This window comes from Elgaria multicarinata, chromosome 10 (genome assembly GCF_023053635.1).
Source record: "Elgaria multicarinata webbii isolate HBS135686 ecotype San Diego chromosome 10, rElgMul1.1.pri, whole genome shotgun sequence".
In the NCBI taxonomy this organism is placed as follows: Eukaryota; Metazoa; Chordata; class Lepidosauria; order Squamata; family Anguidae; genus Elgaria; species Elgaria multicarinata.
In genome coordinates this window covers 72,725,891-72,745,269 of record NC_086180.1, presented here as the reverse complement: position 1 = coordinate 72,745,269, position 19,379 = coordinate 72,725,891, and the positions used below count along the sequence as shown (strand labels likewise).

Sequence of the window (19,379 nt, the reverse complement as noted above, 5' to 3'; positions counted from 1 at the left end):
TTTCCAGAGGAGTTTCGATCCCAGACATTTGCCGAGCAGCAACCTGGTCGAAACCATCCATATTCATCACTCACTATCTACTCAACACCAAGGCTGGGAGTGACTGCAGCTTCGGCAGAGCTGTACTTTCCTCCATCCTGTCATGACGGCATCCAACACCAGCCCTCCTCCGGGTAAGTCAACTTGTTAATCGCCCATGTGTGTGATGCACAGAGACCACGAAGGAGAAAGACAGGTTGCTTAACTGTAACCGTAGTTCTTCGAGTGGTCATCTGTGCATTCACACAAACCCCCCACTGTCCCCTCTTCGGTGTCGATTAATTTCGGCATCGATAGAGATTTCATCTCCTCGGGCTTGGGACCAGCAAGACGGTCTCCAGGACTGAGGAGATGAGCGGGAACCGACTAAGCATGCGTTAGTATGACAGTGGGGGAGGGGTTCCCGCCAAAATGAACGTTCTCAGCTTTAGAAGTTTCCCAAATGTTAGCTCAGTGCAAGCACAGAGCGCATATGTGTGAATGCACAGATGACCACTCGAAGAACTACGGTTACAGGTAAGCAACCTGTCTTTCTTCATGGGCCATCCCAGCTCCTATTAAACACATCAACAAAATGGCCTGGCTAGCAATGCCATGGCGGCAAATCACCATTACTAGTCATCATCTATCTGTTGTTAGGTTTTTGAGAGATACTGCCTCAGACCTCTACACTAATACTCTACTTACTGGAATCTGAGAATCCAGAGTTGCAGAGCTGTGTAGGGATCCTGAATCTCTTTGCAGTTAGAGACACTGGGCTGTAAGGGTTCCTGGAAGGCAATTTAGACTGACCACAACCACATAACAATACTAAATATTTGGCATTTACAAGGGAATTGCAACTGACAAGAAACTTAGTAAGGCAGGGTTGCACCAAGTGAGGATGGATCCTAATATTTCACAAGTGGAGAGTTTCTGAAGAACAGATCATGCATATAGATTCATATTTGTTTGTTGTTTGTTTGGAGAAGGGAGTAAACCGCACTGAACACAGCAAGACTTACCTCTAATCAAAAAGGCTGGCCAACAAGAAATTATTTCAACAGTAAACCTTTATGAAATTATATTATTTTTATTATAAGAAATGATATTATCAATTTCAGTATTTTGTCGATAAGCTTTAGTATATAAAATAATATAGGATTATATTATATGGCAACATAGCTCTGAACATTGTTACCTGTGGTAGTTGAACATTTCTTTTCAAGAAAATGGTTGGATGTTATTCGTAGAGGAAAAGATGTTCCAATATTACATGTTTCAGATAGTGCTGTGATATGTTTCCACAGAAGTTCATAGTCTCTTTTTATTATTGTTCCTAAATCTAAATCAAACCCTAAGAAAAATACAGTTAAAACCTTAGTAAAGATTAACCAGAGTTTAGAGTTCCGACATAATGCTAAAATGCAGTTCATCAAAAATGGAAGCAAAAGCTTCCAGTCTCCTTCTTGCATCCAAGCTGGAAGAGGGGAGCAGGGGCGTGCACAAACCGTGGTTTATCATGACCTCCAGAGATTGTCCCAATATAAACATTCTGTACTAGATTCCCTAAAGAACAGATTCTATGAAAGAGAACAATGGGATTTTGTATTGGCCTGCATTGCTGTCAGTCCCCAGTGACACTGTACCTGTTGGGATACATAAAAAAGGAAGAAGACCCTGCCTCCTAGACCCAGGAAGTGGTATTTGCCCATCTTACCACATTTCACACCTCCAAAAAAAAGTGTGCTTCACATTATGAAAACCCTGAGTCTACAATGTTAACAGTACAACTCTATATGTATCTACTAAGAAGTAAGAATACCTGGGCCTTTTTCTGCTTCATAATAAAATGCAATGTTCTTCCACAAGAGATCATCACTTAAATCAGGCAAGGCAGAAAGAGCCAAGCTCCCTAAATTCCGACTGTCAAGATGTTTCAGAACATGATATTCGCAGAGCTTATGCTAAATGGCGGAGGAGGAAGAGGAGAAAATTTCAGTAGAATATACAAGATTAATTCCATTCATACGCTGCAGGGTGCCAATACACAAAATTGAAAGAATAAAACACCTTCACCTGTACCAGCTTGCCCACACTCTGAGTGCTCATCTACACCAAGCAGGATATTCCACTATGAAAGCGGTATATAAAAGGCAGGAGCCACACTACTGCTTTATAGTGGTATTGAAGTGCACTGACAACTGTTGGAGGCCATGACATATACCATATATTGCTTTCATACCACTTTCATAGTGTTATATCCTGCTTGGTGTAGATGTGTCATGGGCCCCAACAGTTGTCAGTGCACTTCAATACCACTATAAAGCAGTAGTGTAGATCCTGCAGTGCACTTCAATATTGCTATAAAGCAGTAGTGTGGCTCCTGCCTTTTATATACCGCTTTCATAGTGGAATATCCTGCTTGGTGTAGATGAGCCCTGAGACCATCAATATGGGCCCTTCTCACTTGTCCACCACCAAAGGTAGTTAGGGTGGCAAATAAAAGGGAGATTCTATTTGAGGTTTATCAGACCCCTTTAAGGCAACCTCTGAAAGCCTACTTGTTTTCTTGGCCTTTTCTTAATGTCGGAGCTGCTGTATTTAGTTGTAATCACTATTTTTATTGATTGCTATTGCTGCATATGGTTTCTTTTATCTTGTATGCCGTCTTGGGCGGGTTTCGACTTTACAAAGGCAGCCTAAAAACAATTTTAAATAATTCAATATAAATAAATAATAAACTTTTATCTCAGCTGCGTGTTAAGACTCCACGTGACCTGTACGTTATGAGTCTTTTCCCCCCTGAAAGGGCTAAATTAATTTTTACAGCCACAATGGCCTAATTTAATTAAATGTGTACTTGTCTCCAAGAATGGTTGTCTACAGATACGAAGACCTATAGCAATTACAGTCTTATCAGCGGAGAAAGAGGAAAACCAAGACTGGGAAAGCTTGCCCAGCTCCTAGGAGCCCACAGCGACATGTTTAGAGACACTGTGCATAGCATTCTCCATTGATAAGCTTGTCCACAATTATCAAGTTTATATGCAGTACTGATGGCTAAAAGTCAACAGCATGTTGGGAGCAGTTCCAAAACATATTTACATGTATTGAATTAAAAAAATACCTTTAAGTTTAATTCTGGGAAAGCTAGATTTCAAAATGTGCTAACTTTTAAGTTACATTTTTAAAATAAAAATAAAAAGGGGCATACAAAACATACATTAAAATAAGTCTGTTCATTACTTTGTCCTAAGTTGTCTGGGTTGAAAACTTCTTTTACCCATTAAAATGTTTAGATTTTTCCCTGCTTATTTTAAAAATAAGAGATCAGAAATCTCTTATTTATGGCAATAGGAGGGCTTCATTTGCCCTCAGTGATGCTAACATGTACCCAAATCAGACTGGCTATATGATATCCTGATATCATAATTCTCTCTTCAGCCATTCGACATATGCTCTGAAGAATCGTCTGAAGAAAAGCATGTTGGGATCACAAAAAATGGTCACAAAATCAGCCCTCTACTTCAGCTCATCCTTGATTAAAATCATTTTAAATGGAAGCCAATACTATTATAGTGATATATAGGAAATATTCATCGCAACGTCTACCTGTTGTATAAATTTTAATATTTCTTTCTTCCAGTGGACATCGATGACTCTAACTTGAGCTCGTTGTGAAAGGGGCAAATGCTGTAGAAAAACCACACTGAGGCAATACATCCTAACGAGGTCTCCAGCTTCATGCAGAGTTAATGCTGTTATTGCATTCTTGTTTAAGAAGGAAAAACAAAGACATTTTTATGAAATATTATACCAGTTGGGAGAGAACTTTAACTGGCTTCTCATTTTTCATATTTTATTTTGCAATCATAAAAAAGTCAAGCTCTAAAGAACTTCACTCTTGTTTTTATTTATTTATGCCTCAGTTTTAGACACAAGCACTCAGAAGAAAGCCTGATTGATATCAATGAGCAAACCTGAGATTAAAGCATGAGGACTTCATCTTTAGTAACTGACATTTTAAGCCAAAGTACTTGGAGACCACCATAACACTTCTTTCAATATATTTTCATCAGAGAAAATCAAAACACGTTTTACCTCCTGCCCATCCACAAAAAGCCACAGGAAACAGAAAGGCTCAGAACACTTCCAAAACCTGATTGACTCTACCTCTTGGACTGTGTTTATATCTGACTGCTTACCTGTGTTTCGACTTTGACCATGGCCTTAGCTAGACCTAAGGTTTATCCCGGGATTATCCCGGGGTCATCCCTGTTCATGTAAATGATGCACAGGGGATCCAGGGATCAGGCAGGGATGATCCCGGGATAAACCTTAGGTCTAGCTAAGGCCCATACCTCAGACCTCTCTCTCGGAACTCTACCTCTTGACTGGCAATACTGTGCCTTTGACCACTACCTGTTATGGACTTATATCTGTGTGCCTGTCCTTTTACCTGTTTATAGACTTGCCACTAGATTTGCCCCTTAGTTGTCCTAACACTGAGCCTGACCTACGGCTGTCCATCACCAGGAATTCCAGTCGTTTTGGGACATGCTGGATGTCTGCAGCTCCCCTGGCTCACCTTGAGTCATGATTTTTCCAAAAATCCAGGAAACTTTTCCTTTTTTTAAAAAATTGCATCAATAGAAATTTGCACAAGATTGCATCCCTACTTGGTGTAATTTGAGCAAATTTCAGCTCAAATTTGCATAGTTTGAGCAATTTTTGGCTGCAATTCCTGCAAATTTTTATTTGCACAAATAAAAAAAAACCCTGCAAAACTCATGAACTGTCCCAACTCAATACAGATTAAGTCAGGGCACCTCAAGGCTGTTGAAAGCTCACCAAACTCCAATGTCCCTTGTCTGACACAGCCTTAGAAGATCAAATGCTCAGAGTTGGACATGGCAAATCTCTCTAAGGTTTTAACTATACCTGCCTTTGTGCCTTAAGCATTAATCTGTCACTGAGAAATTGAGAAAGTGACACTTGCTTAAGATGACGTCACTTTCTAAAAGGTCCAGAGAACTGATAGTAACTAGGTGTGCCTGAAGCTGCAGGCCTACCATTCATTCAACCATCTTCCATAGAGGCCCAGTTCAAGTTTTATGACCATCACAGCAGACCTATTGAAAAATACTTATGCAGGCAGAGGTAGCAGCAATTGTATGATACTTACTATGTGGACCAATCCAATTGCACAGAATGTTTCCATGCCGGTACCAAAGAGTCAAAGTTGCTAATGGTACTGGCATAGGGCCTCTGAGGATGGAGATGGGAAAGTAACTTCCTAGGCAACCTTCATGAAAGTATTAAATATAGTAAGAAGGAAAGGACAGAAGAAACTAGTGCATACAGGAGTATTGCTCCTGGTGATTCCACATAGATCCATCCTCCGATTGGAATCTACCAGGGGAAGAGCCTTCAGCGTGGTGGCACCCCTCCTGTGGAATTCCCTGCCTCTGGAGGTCAGGCAGGCGCCAACCTTGTACTCCTTTCGGCGCCTCCTGAAAACATCTTTATTCCAAGAAGCCTTTCTTTAACATGCAGCCTTGGATTACTGTTATTGCTTCTTTTAAATTTTGTTTTAACTGTTTTTATTCTGTGGTTTTGTTTTGTTTTTTTTTCATTTTACCTTGTACACAGCTCTGAAATTTTTCAATGGGGAGCGGTATATAAATATTCTAAATAAATAAATAAACTGCAAGGATATAAGATTAAGCAAAATATATTTACTCAGGAGTAAACCCCATTGATCATAGGATTACACTGCAATTTATTTAGTACTTAATGCATCTATTTTGTAGTTAAGAGTTTGGCTTTCAAGTACCTGACTGTGTATTTCCAGGACCAGTGAACAGGTGACAACACAGACGACATAGCGGAGATCTTCTATTTCCTTCTGTAATTGGATGAGTTTCGTACAAACCTGACACATTCAAAATATAGAAAGATTAGTAAATATTTCTCTTTAAAATGCAATTAAGAAATGGATTTTAAAAAATCAGATTATTTTTAGTAAACTATACAGCTTGCATGATTTCACCATGTGTGAAGAAACTGCTACTACTTGAAGATAACATCTTTGTGGTGTCAGTTTAATTCCACAAAGGTATGCAGAACTGCAAACAGCTGTTAGCTGCTATTTGTTTGAGTCCCCTTTCCATCTCAAGCCATAAAGACTGATCTCTTCCGGCAGGCCTACCCAGTTGAATTTTAAGATGCCTTTTAATAATGTGCTGCTTTTAATAATGTATTAGTTTTAAATGTTTTAATCAATTATATGTATTTTATGGTGTTTGCATTTGTGTTGTACCCTGCCTCGATCCAAAGGGAGAGGCGGGTAACTACTACTACTACTACTATTATTATTATTATTATTATTATTGTTGTTGTTGTTGTTGTTGTTGTTGTTATTAAACATTGTAGTTAGGAAAAAGTACATGGGATGCTAACGTTCTCTCTTATGCTTTTTAAAAACTTGTTTCTTTGACCTAATACCTCCCACATTCCCTTCTTTAGTTTCTTAGGGTGAACTGCTGAGACAAAAATGCCCTACAATCTCCAGCAAACCCCAGATAGCATGGGTGGGTATACTGGGAGATGTAGGACTTATTTCTGTCTAAATATGCACAGAATTGCACCCTTACAGTCCAGAAGCCTCCAAACTCAGAGGTTTCCCGGTTTCCTATGCCCAGCTGGGTTGAAGCTGACAGGGTAGGAGGCGTGGCAGAGGGGATCTTCGCCTTCCCTTCCTCCATCTTGGGTGATTAACGCTAGATGGGCTTTTCAGCCCATCTAGTGAGGGTGTTTCATAGGGAAAGGGGAGGAAGTTGGAGGAGGCTCAAGATAACTCGTATCCTGGCCTCTCTGGTCTACTCCCCACCCCCTTTCCTCTTCTGAGGTCGCTCGCATGACTCTCTCCATGTTGGCTGTGATGGGGTGGGATCTGGGATCAGATCTCCAACTCCCCCTTCCAAGTACTCGGAGGCAATGTATGAGCCATCCTATGGTCCCTGGGATGCTCACCCAGGGTTCATAGGTTTGCTCTCTTAATTAGATTCTTACGTGGATTGCACCCATGTGTCTTTTAAATCTCCATTATAGTTACTATACATTTTGAGCATGTTAGAAATATTAAGTGATTATAAACAACAACAGGAGTACAACTTCGAGAATTTAGGGAAGTACTATTACCTTTGCTGTGAAAGCCTTCAAACTCCAACTTCCAGAAAAAGAATTCCATGCTTTTGTACTGGATTTCTCCAACTTGTTAACCAATGATTGATGGCACCATTTTACCTCAGCTTCATGCTAAAAAACACAACAACAAAACTATGGGCACAAGTACTGCACATAACCCAGCCAAAGTTATAACTTCTAAGACTCACTGATTTCCAAATGAATTTAATTCATTGTTCATTGTTATGGACAGGTCAACCATTTATCTTGAGCTCTATTCATGCATAAGGGGTTCTGAGGCCACACCACTACAGTGCCTGATATTGCACCTGCCCAGCTCCACTCCCGACCTCCACAAGGCCTGGAAGCAGGAGATGGCTATACTTGCGTGGGCTTCTTCACATGATTTTGGTCCCTGATTGCAGAGGTCTCCTGAATGCACGAAGCAGCTTACACAAGTATATTGATTGTAAAACTCTTGAGTACAACTCTTGACTAAAAAAAACGAGTCTTCTTGACTCTGTCATCTTGCTTTAGCTAAACCAATCCCTGGATGGAAGACTGCATGAAAAATGACATGTATGCCACTTTGATTTCCATGATGGAAGAAATCCATCAGAACTAATAAATTTTGTCGAATAACAAATATGAGAATAAAAAATGAATCACAATTATGATGAATAAAAATTGTGGGCGTAAAAATGCACTTAAATAAATAATGTATAAGGGGAAATCAGCAGGTGGAAGGGGTGCTTTTGGCAGTAATTGCTCAAAATTCTAGTACCTACTATTCATTTCTAAAACCATCTATAACGTTATCAAATCTCTTCTTTACTTAAGTTTCACAACCCTTCACTCAGTAGCAACCTCCAGGATGGCAATGGGATCTTCACATGACATGTACTTGTATTCTATGACGGCATGTCAGAATTGAACAGATGTTCAAAATGTTTTTCTTCTATTATTATTATTATTATTATTATTATTATTATTATTTATTTATATAGCACCATCAGTGTACATGGTGCTGTACAGAGTAAAACAGTAAATAGCAAGACCCTGCCGCATAGGCTTACAATCTAATAAAATCATAGTAAAATAATAAGGAGGGGAAGAGAATGCAAACAGGTACAGGGTAGGGTAAGCAGGCACAGGGTAGGGTAAAACTAACAGTAGAAAGTAACAGTAGAAGTCTGCACAACATCAAGTTTTAAAAGCTTTAGGAAAAAGAAAAGTTTTTAGTTGAGCTTTAAAAGCTGCGGTTGAACTTGTAGTTCTCAAATGTTCTGAAAGAGCGTTCCAGGCATAAGGGGCAGCAGAAGAGAATGGACGAAGCCGAGCAAGGGAAGTAGAGGCCCTTGGGCAGGCGAGAAACATGGCATCAGAGGAGCGAAGAGCACGAGCGGGGCAATAGTGTGAGATGAGAGAGGAGAGATAGGAAGGAGCTAGACCGTGAAAAGCTTTGAAGGTTAACAGGAGAAGTTTATATTGGATTCTGTAGTGAATTGGAAGCCAATGAAGAGATTTCAGAAGCGGAGTAACATGGTCGGAGCGGCGAGCCAAGAAGATGATCTTTGCGGCAGAGTGGTGAACAGAAACCAGCGGACTGATGTGAGAAGAAGGAAGGCCAGAGAGAAGAAGGTTGCAGTAGTCCAACCGTGAAATAACCAGCGCATGAACAAGCGTTTTGGCAGAAGAGACAGACAAAAATGATCGAATCCTGGCAATATTATACAGGAAAAATCGACAAGATTTAGCTACTGCTTCAATATGAGGAATAAAGGAGAGCGAGGAGTCGAATATAAAGCCAAGGCTACGAGCTTCCTTGACCGGAGTAAGCGTAACATCATTGACAGTAAGAGAGAATGAGAGATGAGGAGAAGGTTTAGGAGGAAAAACAAGCAATTCAGTCTTTGCCATGTTAAGTTTCAAGTGACGATGAAGCAGCCAAGCTGAGATATCTGAAAGACATGCCGAAATACGATCGTGAACATCAGGAGAAAGTTCCGGAGATGACAGATATAGTTGTGTATCATCAGCGTACAGATGATATTGGAGGCCATGAGATTGAATAAGCTTGCCCAAGGGCAACATGTATAAGGAAAACAACAACGGGCCAAGCACCGAGCCTTGCGGAACCCCTACTGAAAGGGGAAAGGAGGAAGACGAGCTGCCATTAGTCAACACGCTGAAAGAGCGACCCGCTAGATAGGAGGCAAACCAGTTATAGACAGAGCCACAAAATCCAAGGTCATGAAAGGAATCTAAGAGAAGATCATGATCAACCGTGTCAAAGGCTGCAGTTAGATCAAGGAGAATAAGAACGGAATAATGGCCTTTAGACTTGGCAGTAAGGAGATCATTGGTGATCTTAGTAAGGGCTGTTTCGGTGGAATGCAGAGGACGGAATCCAGATTGAAATGGATCCAAAGCAGAGTTACTAGAAAGAAAGTCAAGACAGCGAGAGTAGACCGCCCGCTCCAGGATCTTTGAAACAAACGGCAACGAAGAGACAGGTCGGTAGTTAGACAGAGATAGCCTATCAAGAGTAGGTTTCTTGAGAATGGGAGAGACTGTAGCATGTTTAAAAGCAGAAGGAAATGAACCAGAGGACAGAGAGAGATTAATAATATGTAGCAAGGAAGGGAGGATAGCAGGAGTAGGATTAATAAAGACGCGAGAAGGAATTGGATCACGAGAACAAGTGGAAGGCTTCGAAGAGCGCAGTATTGTAGACAGTTCATCCGCAGAGACCGAAGGAAACGCAGAGAAATTTGCAGGAGGAGCTGACAAATGAGGAACAGGAACTGGAAGAGGAGCAGAGCTGGCCAGATCAGAGCGGATAGTTTGGATTTTAGCATTGAAAAAAGAGGCAAAGTTATTAGCAGACAGAGAGGCGGGGAGAGATGGCGGATTAGGCTTCAGAAGAGAATTGAAGGATGCAAAGAGCCGCTGAGGATGCCTAGCATTTGACTGGATCAGCGTTGAGTAGTACTGCTGTTTGGCCAGTGAGATGGCAGAAGAGAAAGAGGAGAGTACAAAGGTTCAAATGTTCTAGGAACATTTCCCTCATGACTTTCCCCCTAATTATAACTACAGTAAGAGAAGGTCTATGGAAGCCACACCTACTGGGGAAAAAAAGTGGTAAACACTACCTTGCTCTGATCCTCCACTCCTAAAAATAATGGTGATGTGTGATGTCCCCAAGGAAATAACTCAATGTTGTTGTCCCTGAATGTAAGACATGCCATGAGTTGCTTAATCCCTTCCCTTAAATGTCCCTATGTAACTATTCACCTGTTGAAAAAAATGCCCGTGACTGTATAGACTATGGATGTGGTACCCATAAACTCTAGTTGTATCCGATTCTTGGCCTGAAGTAAGTACAACATTGATTCTTTTTGACAACGTATGAATAATAAATATATGGAGAAAATCGGTCTGTGATTGATCCAACCCTTCATCAGCAATCATTAAAAAATATGGATAATTCTCCTCCAGAAATGCCTTCCAGCTGTGGTCTAAGCAGTTAGAAAATTCAGTATGTACTGCAGTTTCAGTATTGTTCCTCAGATGCAATATCAATGCAGTGCGCCAAGAAAGGAGATCAGGATTTGTGCAGTATAGATGTTCTGCATCCTGTAAGAAACAAAAGTCATATACCTGATATGTTTGAATTGATTACAATGACTATCACAGAACGTTACACAGTACATAGTTAAACTCTGGTATTCATTACCTTTAAAAGGGGGTTGGATAAATTCCTGGAGGAGAAGGCTATCGATGACTACTAGTCCTTGTTTGGGGTGCACTTGCCCCCCCTGGCACCACCACTGACCCTTGGTCTGATCCAACATAGCTCTTCTTATGTTCTTCATAACAATATACAATGCTGGGTTCACCCAAATTAATATTTACTCAAGACCCATAAATGTGCATGATCACTTCTATGAGCTCAACCTTAAGCAGCAGTCGGCATTTGGGCACAGAAGTGGAAGAGCCAGCCTTGTCTGGAGAGCCAGTATCAGCTGAGAGATGTAGGATCCAGGCCTACATAACAGACCAGAGCCACAGTTCTCAAGACCATTGAATTGTCCTCACCCTAGAGACAGTCTCCCCTCAGGAACTGGGATCCTCCATACCAGGAGCCTCATGCTACCCAGTACTCCTTCACTGGCACAGACAGGAACTGATTAACAAGTCTTGAAATGTTCAGCTCTCAGCCCAAGGTGCCCTTTGATGTTCTGGAGCCTGGAGGAGGTAGTCAGGGCCAGAAGGACTGCAGCTGAGACTATCAACCTGCACATTATGTTAAGCGTGTGTTTTAAAGCACATGCTTATAACCGTCCACTATCGTTCTTTCACTATCACCATGTTGGTGACACCGGGGGACAGGGGTGACAAAACACAGTATTCCTGCAATTTTCAACAGGAAAACGAAGTGGGGAGGAAAGGTTAACTAACACACACACACACACAGAGCATCTCCAGTCACAAATAGAGTACATGTTTGCTTGAAGGTCCTGATTCAGATCATGCACCACAAACACCACCCGCCCCAGGGGTGATTTTTGTGAAAGAAAAGTGATTCACTGTTGTGAGCAAACCCCTTTCAAGCAGCCTTATCCAATCTTGTGCTTTCCAGATGTTGGGATGATGAGCTATAATCCAAAACATCTGGATCACACCAGGTTGAGGGAAGGTGGCTTTAAGCATAAGTGTTTACATCATGTGCACTTCTGCCATGCGTTGTGAACCACATTCACAGTGTGTAGTTTGACCCTCGTTTAGAACAAGCAGTCATCTTCCAGTGACCTGACCTGAAAGTCCTGTATCTGATTGACTTTGTTGTCTAAGCTCTGTATCTTCACTTGTATTCTGCCTGTATCCTTTGCCCTTCCTTGCTTTCTGGCGCCTTGATCGCAGAATGGATTCTGTCTACCTATTCTGTTCTTGTTCTCACTATTTGCTCCCAACTGCTTACTTGACCTTCTGTCTCTCTAGCTGTCAATAGACTCTACCTCCCCAGTACTAGATAATTTCAGACCAAGTAGTTACATTTTCACAATATTGCATTTTTGCTTGCTATTAATTGAGAGTGTTTTCACCCAAACCTCCATTTCTCAAATATTTTTCTAGGGCTTTTTAGCACATTCAAAGTTACATACATTAGCTAGATGGGATAAAGGTGATCACTTTCCATTCACAAGAAGAGTACTTATGTACTTGTTTTAAAGTCCAAAAGCAACACCTACAGCTATAATTTATTTCTTCAACCATATTTACATTACACCTTTTTTCCAAGGTGTTCAGGGTAGTATAAAGCAAGTGTTACTCATTTTCCTTACAACAATTCTGTGACATAGGTTACATTGGGCCTGATCTGACAACACACTTAGTTGGCTGCTACCCTTTTTGCAGCAAATGGTTAGTGAGCTTGTTTAAACAGTGGTTATGTAGCCACCATGGTTAGGACTGTTTCAAATGACATGCTAAGTCATGGTTCACATGAAATCCTAAGCCATAATGTTTTGCTCAAAATGCTTAACCACCATGGTTTAGTGTGTCATCTGAACAGGTCACTAAGGAATAACTACTGGTTCAAGGTTACCCAGTGAAATCAGGGTCAAAAATATTTGAACTGGTCATGCCTGGACTTGGTCCAACACTTCATCCAGTACATTTCAATGTCTCTTGTGAGCCTTTCTTTGTAGCATCCATCAGTTACACTAGGGCCCTGTCTAGACGTCGTACTGAAGGCGCATGCATGCGCCCCCAGTACGCCCCCAAAACGATGGTGTAGACTGCAGCCCAGAAGAGACGGAGGAGGAGGCGGCTGGGGAATCCGGGCGCGTCCTTGCCGCCGCCGCCTCCCCGCCAGCCTCCAGCTGCCAGGGTAAGAGCGACCTGGGTCAGAGAGCAAGCTCTCCGTCCCGGGTCGCTCTTACCGTGGCAGCAGAAGGGCAGCGGGGAGGCGGCAGCGGCGGCAAGGATGCGCCCGGATTCCCCAGCCGCCTTCTCCTCCGTCTCTTCTGGGCTGCAGTCTACACCATCGTTTTGGGGGCGTACTGGGGGCGCATGCATGCGCCTTCAGTACGATGTCTAGACAGGGCCTAGGACTGAGTGCAACTGCATTAAAAATGTATTTTGAGCAGATTGCATTGACTATAGTACAATTAGTAATGTCCCAAGCTATAGTACAATTAGTAAGTCCTAAGCACACTTACTTGCAAGTAAGTGCCATTGATATGAATGAGACTTAAGAATGTAAGAAGGTCCATAGCAAATTAGAGCAATCATTTAGTCCAGCATTGTGTTCACACAGTGGCCAACCAATTACGTATGCAAAACCCACAAGTAGGACATGAGTAGAAGGGTGCTACTGGACTCATGTTCCTCAGCAACCGATGTATATAGGCATACCACTCCTTGCACAGGAGGTAGTATACAGCCATTGTGACTAGTAGCCATTGATAGCCTTGTCCTCCAAAAATTTGTCTAACTCTCTTTAAAACAATCCAAATTGTTGACCATTACCACATTTTGTGGTAACAAATCCCATAGTTAAACGATGTGTGAAGTACTTCCTTTTATCTGTCCTGAATCTCCTGCCATTCAATTTCATGGAATGGCCCTGGGTTCTAGTATTATGAGCAGGAAGAAAAATGTATCCCTATCGACTTTCTTCACATAATTTTGTATACCATTAATTTCCAACTAAACCATTTGGACTGGGCTGAAAATGTGCAAGAGGAAACCATATGGTACAACTAAAGATGCTCAGATTTTAAAAATTCAGGGTTAGCATTTAGTTGCTAACAGCTTATTGCTTCCAGTCATTTTAGCAAAACTCCATCAGCAAGACTTGGGTTTAAAAAAACACACAAAAGTAATTGAAAGCCAGGGTGATGTAGTGGTTAGAGTGTTGGACCATGATTGGGGAAACCTGAGTTTAAATCTCTACCCCGCTATGAAGCTCACTTGGTCACATTAGATCAGTCATCATCTCTCAGCCTAACCAATTTCACATGGGAGAATGGTAGCGAGACTGATGTATAGTATTTTAGAGAAAAGATGAGTTGTAATGCAATACACTTTTAAAATGTATATATGAAGGTTTATGACAAGAATGCATAAGTTACCATTTCAAGGCTCTTTGAAGATCACAATTCTACTTAACAGCCTTAATGAAACATGCACTTTGGATTAAACAGGTTTAATATTAATCTAAATGATTTCATCTTAAGTTAGACAAGTTGCACGTTTCTTTCATCAGTTAAGAAACCATGTAGTAAAACATCATCTACTTCTTACCCTACCCTGTGCCTGCTTACCCTACCCTGTGCCTGTTTGCATTCTCTTCCCCTCATTGTTTTACTATGATTTTATTAGATTGTAAGCCTATGCAGCAGGGTATTGCTATTTACTGTTTTACTCTGTACAGCACCATGTACATTGATGGTGCTATATAAATGAATAATAATAATAATAATAATAATAATAATAATACCTTAAAGAAAACAATTTTATATTTTGCTCCTTTGCTTGTTAAATCCAGGAGAAAGCGTTCAACTAGGTAAAAGAAGTGCAGGTTTTGTCCTGGCTGTAATGTAAGTTCTCTTGCACAAGTGATGAACAACGAATCGCCATCAATCAGAAAAAACTCTGACTCAACATAATCATTCAGCAAGCTGACATATCTGGACGAAAGATGTTGTAGGTTAAGAAAAAATGCAATTTAACAGAATTGGGTGTTGTCATTTTTTTAAAAAAATAATGCCCTACATATAAGAACATATAAACAGCTATTCTCTAAATATCTGATTCTTAAGCTAACTGAAGAGTGGCTTTCAGTAATAGTGGTTACCTATAACACAAGAAATATGGAATAATTGTACACAAAATATGGGAATGTCATGGTTAGTATGGATGCAAATTAGAAAATTTATAAGAACCAGAAAGATAATAAGCCAAAGTACAAAAAAGTTAACAGAATGGGAAAAATTATAGATAAATATGAATAAGAGATAAGGGCACAATAACACATATAGAATTTTGATAAAGCAGGAGATAAGGAGGAATGTAACCGTTAAACAGATATGGGAAAGAGATATTTAAGAGGAAATAGAGGAAGAGAAATGGGGAAAACTTTTTGATAGATTCCCCTTTCAAACAATATCTACAAGAATAAAAGACAGTGTGCTAAAATTAGTTCAGAAGTAGTACCTGACACCCATGAAACTGGCAAAAATTAATAAGAGTGCATCACCTTTGTGCTGGAGAGGGTGCGAAACTAATGGAATTCAAATTCATATGTGATGGGAATGTAGGAAGATCAGGAAGTTTTGGGACAAGGTTTTTCAAGAAATAAGAAAAATTACTGATCAAGAGATCTGTAAAAGACCAGAGCTAATTTTACTGAATATGGGCATGTCTACACCTTAAGGGTGTAGAGGGAGGGAGGGGGGAGGATCATGGACTTACCTGCTTCCACAATCCACAATCCTCCCCCAGCATCTTGATGGCTGCATGACGTCCCAGAAGGAGGTCGCAGCCATTTTTTTTAAAAAATAACAGGAAGGAAGAGCACAATTGCACTTCAGTGAAAACGTGAGGTGTTTTTTTTTTTAAAAAAAAAAAAGGCACCCAACCCACTCACCCACCCACCCCCATGGGCACAGACTGCCTCCGCACAGTTCCATGCCCATTTTAAGTGTCTTGCTACTCACAGGGAGGACGGGAGGACCCGGGAGCAGCAGCCACATGGCCTGTGCTCCTCGTGATCGTCCTGGGACTGCAGAAAACCCTGGTTTTCCACTGTCCCAGATATCCTGGGAAAAGTCCATGGTTGCCCAATGCCCCGGGTTGCCCCCAGGATCCCCTGTGCATCATTTGGACACACAGGAATGATTGAGGGACTACCCCGGGATATAGGGCTGGTGTAGACATGCCCTATGTTTGTTAAAGAAAGCAGAGAGATAAAAGAAAAAATGTGAATGGGATTTTTGTTGATAGCCAAAAGGCAATTAATATCAAATAATTGGAAGACAGCTTGGACGCTGACAGTATCTTTGTGGAAAAAGAAAATTTGGGACATAGCAATAAACAAAAAGTTGACACAGAAGTTAAGAATACACAGAGGAATAAAGAAAAGAGATATTTTCAGGATGGATTGGCAAAAATATATAGACTATATGAAAACTGAATTGAATAGAATGACTTTGGTAGAAGCTTATAGAAATTTGTGGGACTCATGAAAAGCAGATGATTAATAAATGAAATGGAATTTTAATATACCACCCTGGGTAAGAAAATGAAAAATGTAAGAAGGAAAACTCTATAATCGGCCAAGCATTGGAAGGGAATGGGGAGGTTTTTTTCTTTCTTTTGATTTCAATGTATTTTAATTTTGAAATAAAAAAAATGGGGGTGGAGTTGAGCTGCTATAAGTGCTTATTTTTGCCAGACCACTATAAAGATTAGGATAGACTGCTCTGAAATTAACTGAGGGCATTCTAGAATACTCAGTAAGATCAAGGAATGGATCCTTCTCTTAGCATTTAGCTCTTAGGTCAAGGGCTGCCCAGGTCTTCTGTGACATCAGAGCAGCTAAGCCAATGATGGTTATGGGAGTCATGAAACCATCACTGTGACATTACAGGTGATCAACCAATGGCTCCAAGAAAGATGGGCATTCAGAGAGGGGTCAAAGAGGAAATTGCAAGAGTTAAGAGGTCAAAAGACAAGGAAATTTTGTAGGAGAATGAAAATATAAGACATGCTGATAGTTGTACTTACTGAGCTCTTGGTATTTCACGATTCAAAATTAAATCAGTAATTTCTCCCAAGCAGCTTTGTGGATCTGAAAAAGAAATAGTAGGGCTATCCTAGATTTATTGCACATGTTATCTATTTTGCCATCAAGATCCTAAATAACATGGGAGCAAAACCATTTATGTAAAGCTACTCCCATGCAGGTTTGGATGTTGTTGGTTTTACTTTTTCACGTTTCAAGTTTTAGAGTAATTTTAACAAGAAGGGAAGTCGGGGGGGAACGATAGCAACAAAAGAAATTAACAGCAATTTTCTGTAGCCCAATTACAATATTATTTGGAGATAAAGAAGGTCACACTGACGCAACTACAATCACTCAGAGCTATGTGCAAGCCCCTATGGCTTTTCATATCGTTCTGCTACCAGTGGCAAACAGCCACTCAAATAAGAGGGGCTCATTCTCAACTGCTCTGACTTATCAAAGCCCCCTTCTGCCTCCTGCATTTCCTCTTAGCACAATCTTCCATTGTATGCCTTGAGGATGGTAGTGGACAACACATACAGCTTCCCCTCACTGCAGCACAATCTTTTCTCACGTCCATGATGAGCAAGTGATGCCTAGGCATTCTGCAGCCATGTGAAGGACCCTACACATGTACAAGAGGAAAGCTTACTTGATTTGTGTGACACCCCACCCACATCTTGAAACTGAAGCGAAACAGAATTAAGGAAGGAGCGTAGGTCAAAATCTCCTCTCCAAAACCAATCAAGAGCAAATGAAATCCATATATTTACTTACCTCTTTTTTGGAAATGATACAAACATGGTTCACTTGAAACATTTGTAGAGGATACTTGCTTTGTCTTCTTTGTCTTTGTCTTCTTTGTAAGGTTGGGCACACTTGAAGAGGCTTCTTCTTTGACCTGTGCACTTGCTTCAGAAGCCATGACAGGTTCCATGGCTTTTGACAGGGCTTTGGATATTGTGCGTAATTAGATCTGGGCCATTATCTTTTCATACACCTTGAAATTACCAAGCATACATTGTTATAATTCTACTGTTTTAAAATCTTGTACTTTTACATAGTTGTTGCCCCCTTCCCTGTCCAGCCCACGGAAATCATTCAGGGAGTGCCATGGGCTGTGACAAGCCTCCGCTGCCAATAAAGTCGGGTTAAGTGCCAGACTTTTTTTCAGTGGAGTTACTGGGGTTTGCCACCGGATGGCTTCGCAATGGCGGCTGCCTCATGCAGATGACGTGCCACTACTGCAAAGCCACCCTGGGGCAAACCCTTCGTGTAGACACGAACAGAAAGACAGCAAGCTCCATTCAGTTCTGATAATGAAAACATATTTCTGGACTCAAAATACTTTAATTCTAAGCCTATGTCTTTTGCACCTGTCTGCTTGGTGGACCCCAGTGTTTCAGTTAAAAGCAAAGTAGATTCCACAAGACTGAAGTCTACCCAGTCCTGAGATGAGGTGTTTATAATTGCTAGAACCTTGCCATTCCTTCTTCATCTGCATCTGGAAACTTGGATAAGGGAAGGAGAGGGTGAGGGGATACAATTGTAGATTATTTTAGATCCTTTCTGGAACCTGGAAGGATTTGGGTCTGATCCTAAATAGATCAGGGTAGATTAAAAAGATCTGGAATCTACACACCTCCTATCCATTTCAAGCCTGCCCTGTCACTCTTTTCTATACTTTTTCTCTAAGGCTCAAGCCTGCTAAAAAATCAGAGCCTCTGGCCTGAAGTCTTTACTCTCCATCCCCATGAAGGGGAGTGGGCTGTTCCCCCCACCCGTTACTCTTTAGAGAAGGAAATACACTCTATGTGTGCTCAGAGGCACAACCTCCAATTGCTTATATATTACTACTATACAATGTTGCGCCCTAGAGTCAGGCTACAAACCTTACACACAAGGGGACCTGAGATTATAAGCACTGTTTGATACACAGTGCTCTTCTGCCACTTTAATAATAGCCATTCTCCACAAGAGAAGTCCTGATCCTCCCTTTTAATACAATAACCCTGCAAGCAAATACACAGAGACTCAACCAATATTCATTGAGAATCTCTCCTTACACTTCCCGCCCGCCCACACATTACATTGCTTCTGCCGACGAAGATCAGCGCTGCTCTCTTTCGTCAACGATGCTACTCCGATCTCGGATAAAGCAGAGCGATGTCCTTTTATTAAGCGCCGCAAGGCGGAGGCGCGACCTATAGGGATAGTACCAGCTCAGCTGCTCTTCAGTTTTTACTTTCGTTTCCTTTTAGCCAGGAGTCAGATGAGCAGTTTCGTTTCTCAGAACGCGCGTATGGGGAACTGCTCCCTCTACGCGTCAAATAACGATTGCGCAAGCTCTGATAACACAAAAGTCATGGCAATA

At 41.1% G+C, this 19,379-nt stretch overlaps 1 protein-coding gene across 2 annotated transcripts in view; it reads right to left on the bottom strand.

The window, feature by feature from the left end:
* DDX60 (DExD/H-box helicase 60) overlaps positions 1-19,177 on the bottom strand; it is a 67,174-nt gene extending 47,997 nt beyond the window's left edge. For both annotated transcript variants that reach the window (XM_063136023.1, XM_063136024.1), the window contains exons 1-10: positions 19,096-19,177; positions 17,783-18,005; positions 17,008-17,071; positions 14,720-14,909; positions 10,507-10,848; positions 7,225-7,341; positions 5,858-5,956; positions 3,634-3,792; positions 1,844-1,985; positions 1,220-1,375 (exon numbers count right to left, since the gene is read on the bottom strand). In XM_063136023.1, the coding sequence (XP_062992093.1) occupies positions 1,220-1,375; positions 1,844-1,985; positions 3,634-3,792; positions 5,858-5,956; positions 7,225-7,341; positions 10,507-10,848; positions 14,720-14,909; positions 17,008-17,071; positions 17,783-17,942 (1,429 nt within the window). In that variant the 5' untranslated portion in view covers positions 17,943-18,005; positions 19,096-19,177. The remainder of the gene's footprint in view (positions 1-1,219; positions 1,376-1,843; positions 1,986-3,633; positions 3,793-5,857; positions 5,957-7,224; positions 7,342-10,506; positions 10,849-14,719; positions 14,910-17,007; positions 17,072-17,782; positions 18,006-19,095) is intronic.
* Positions 19,178-19,379: the final 202 nt, after the last annotated feature.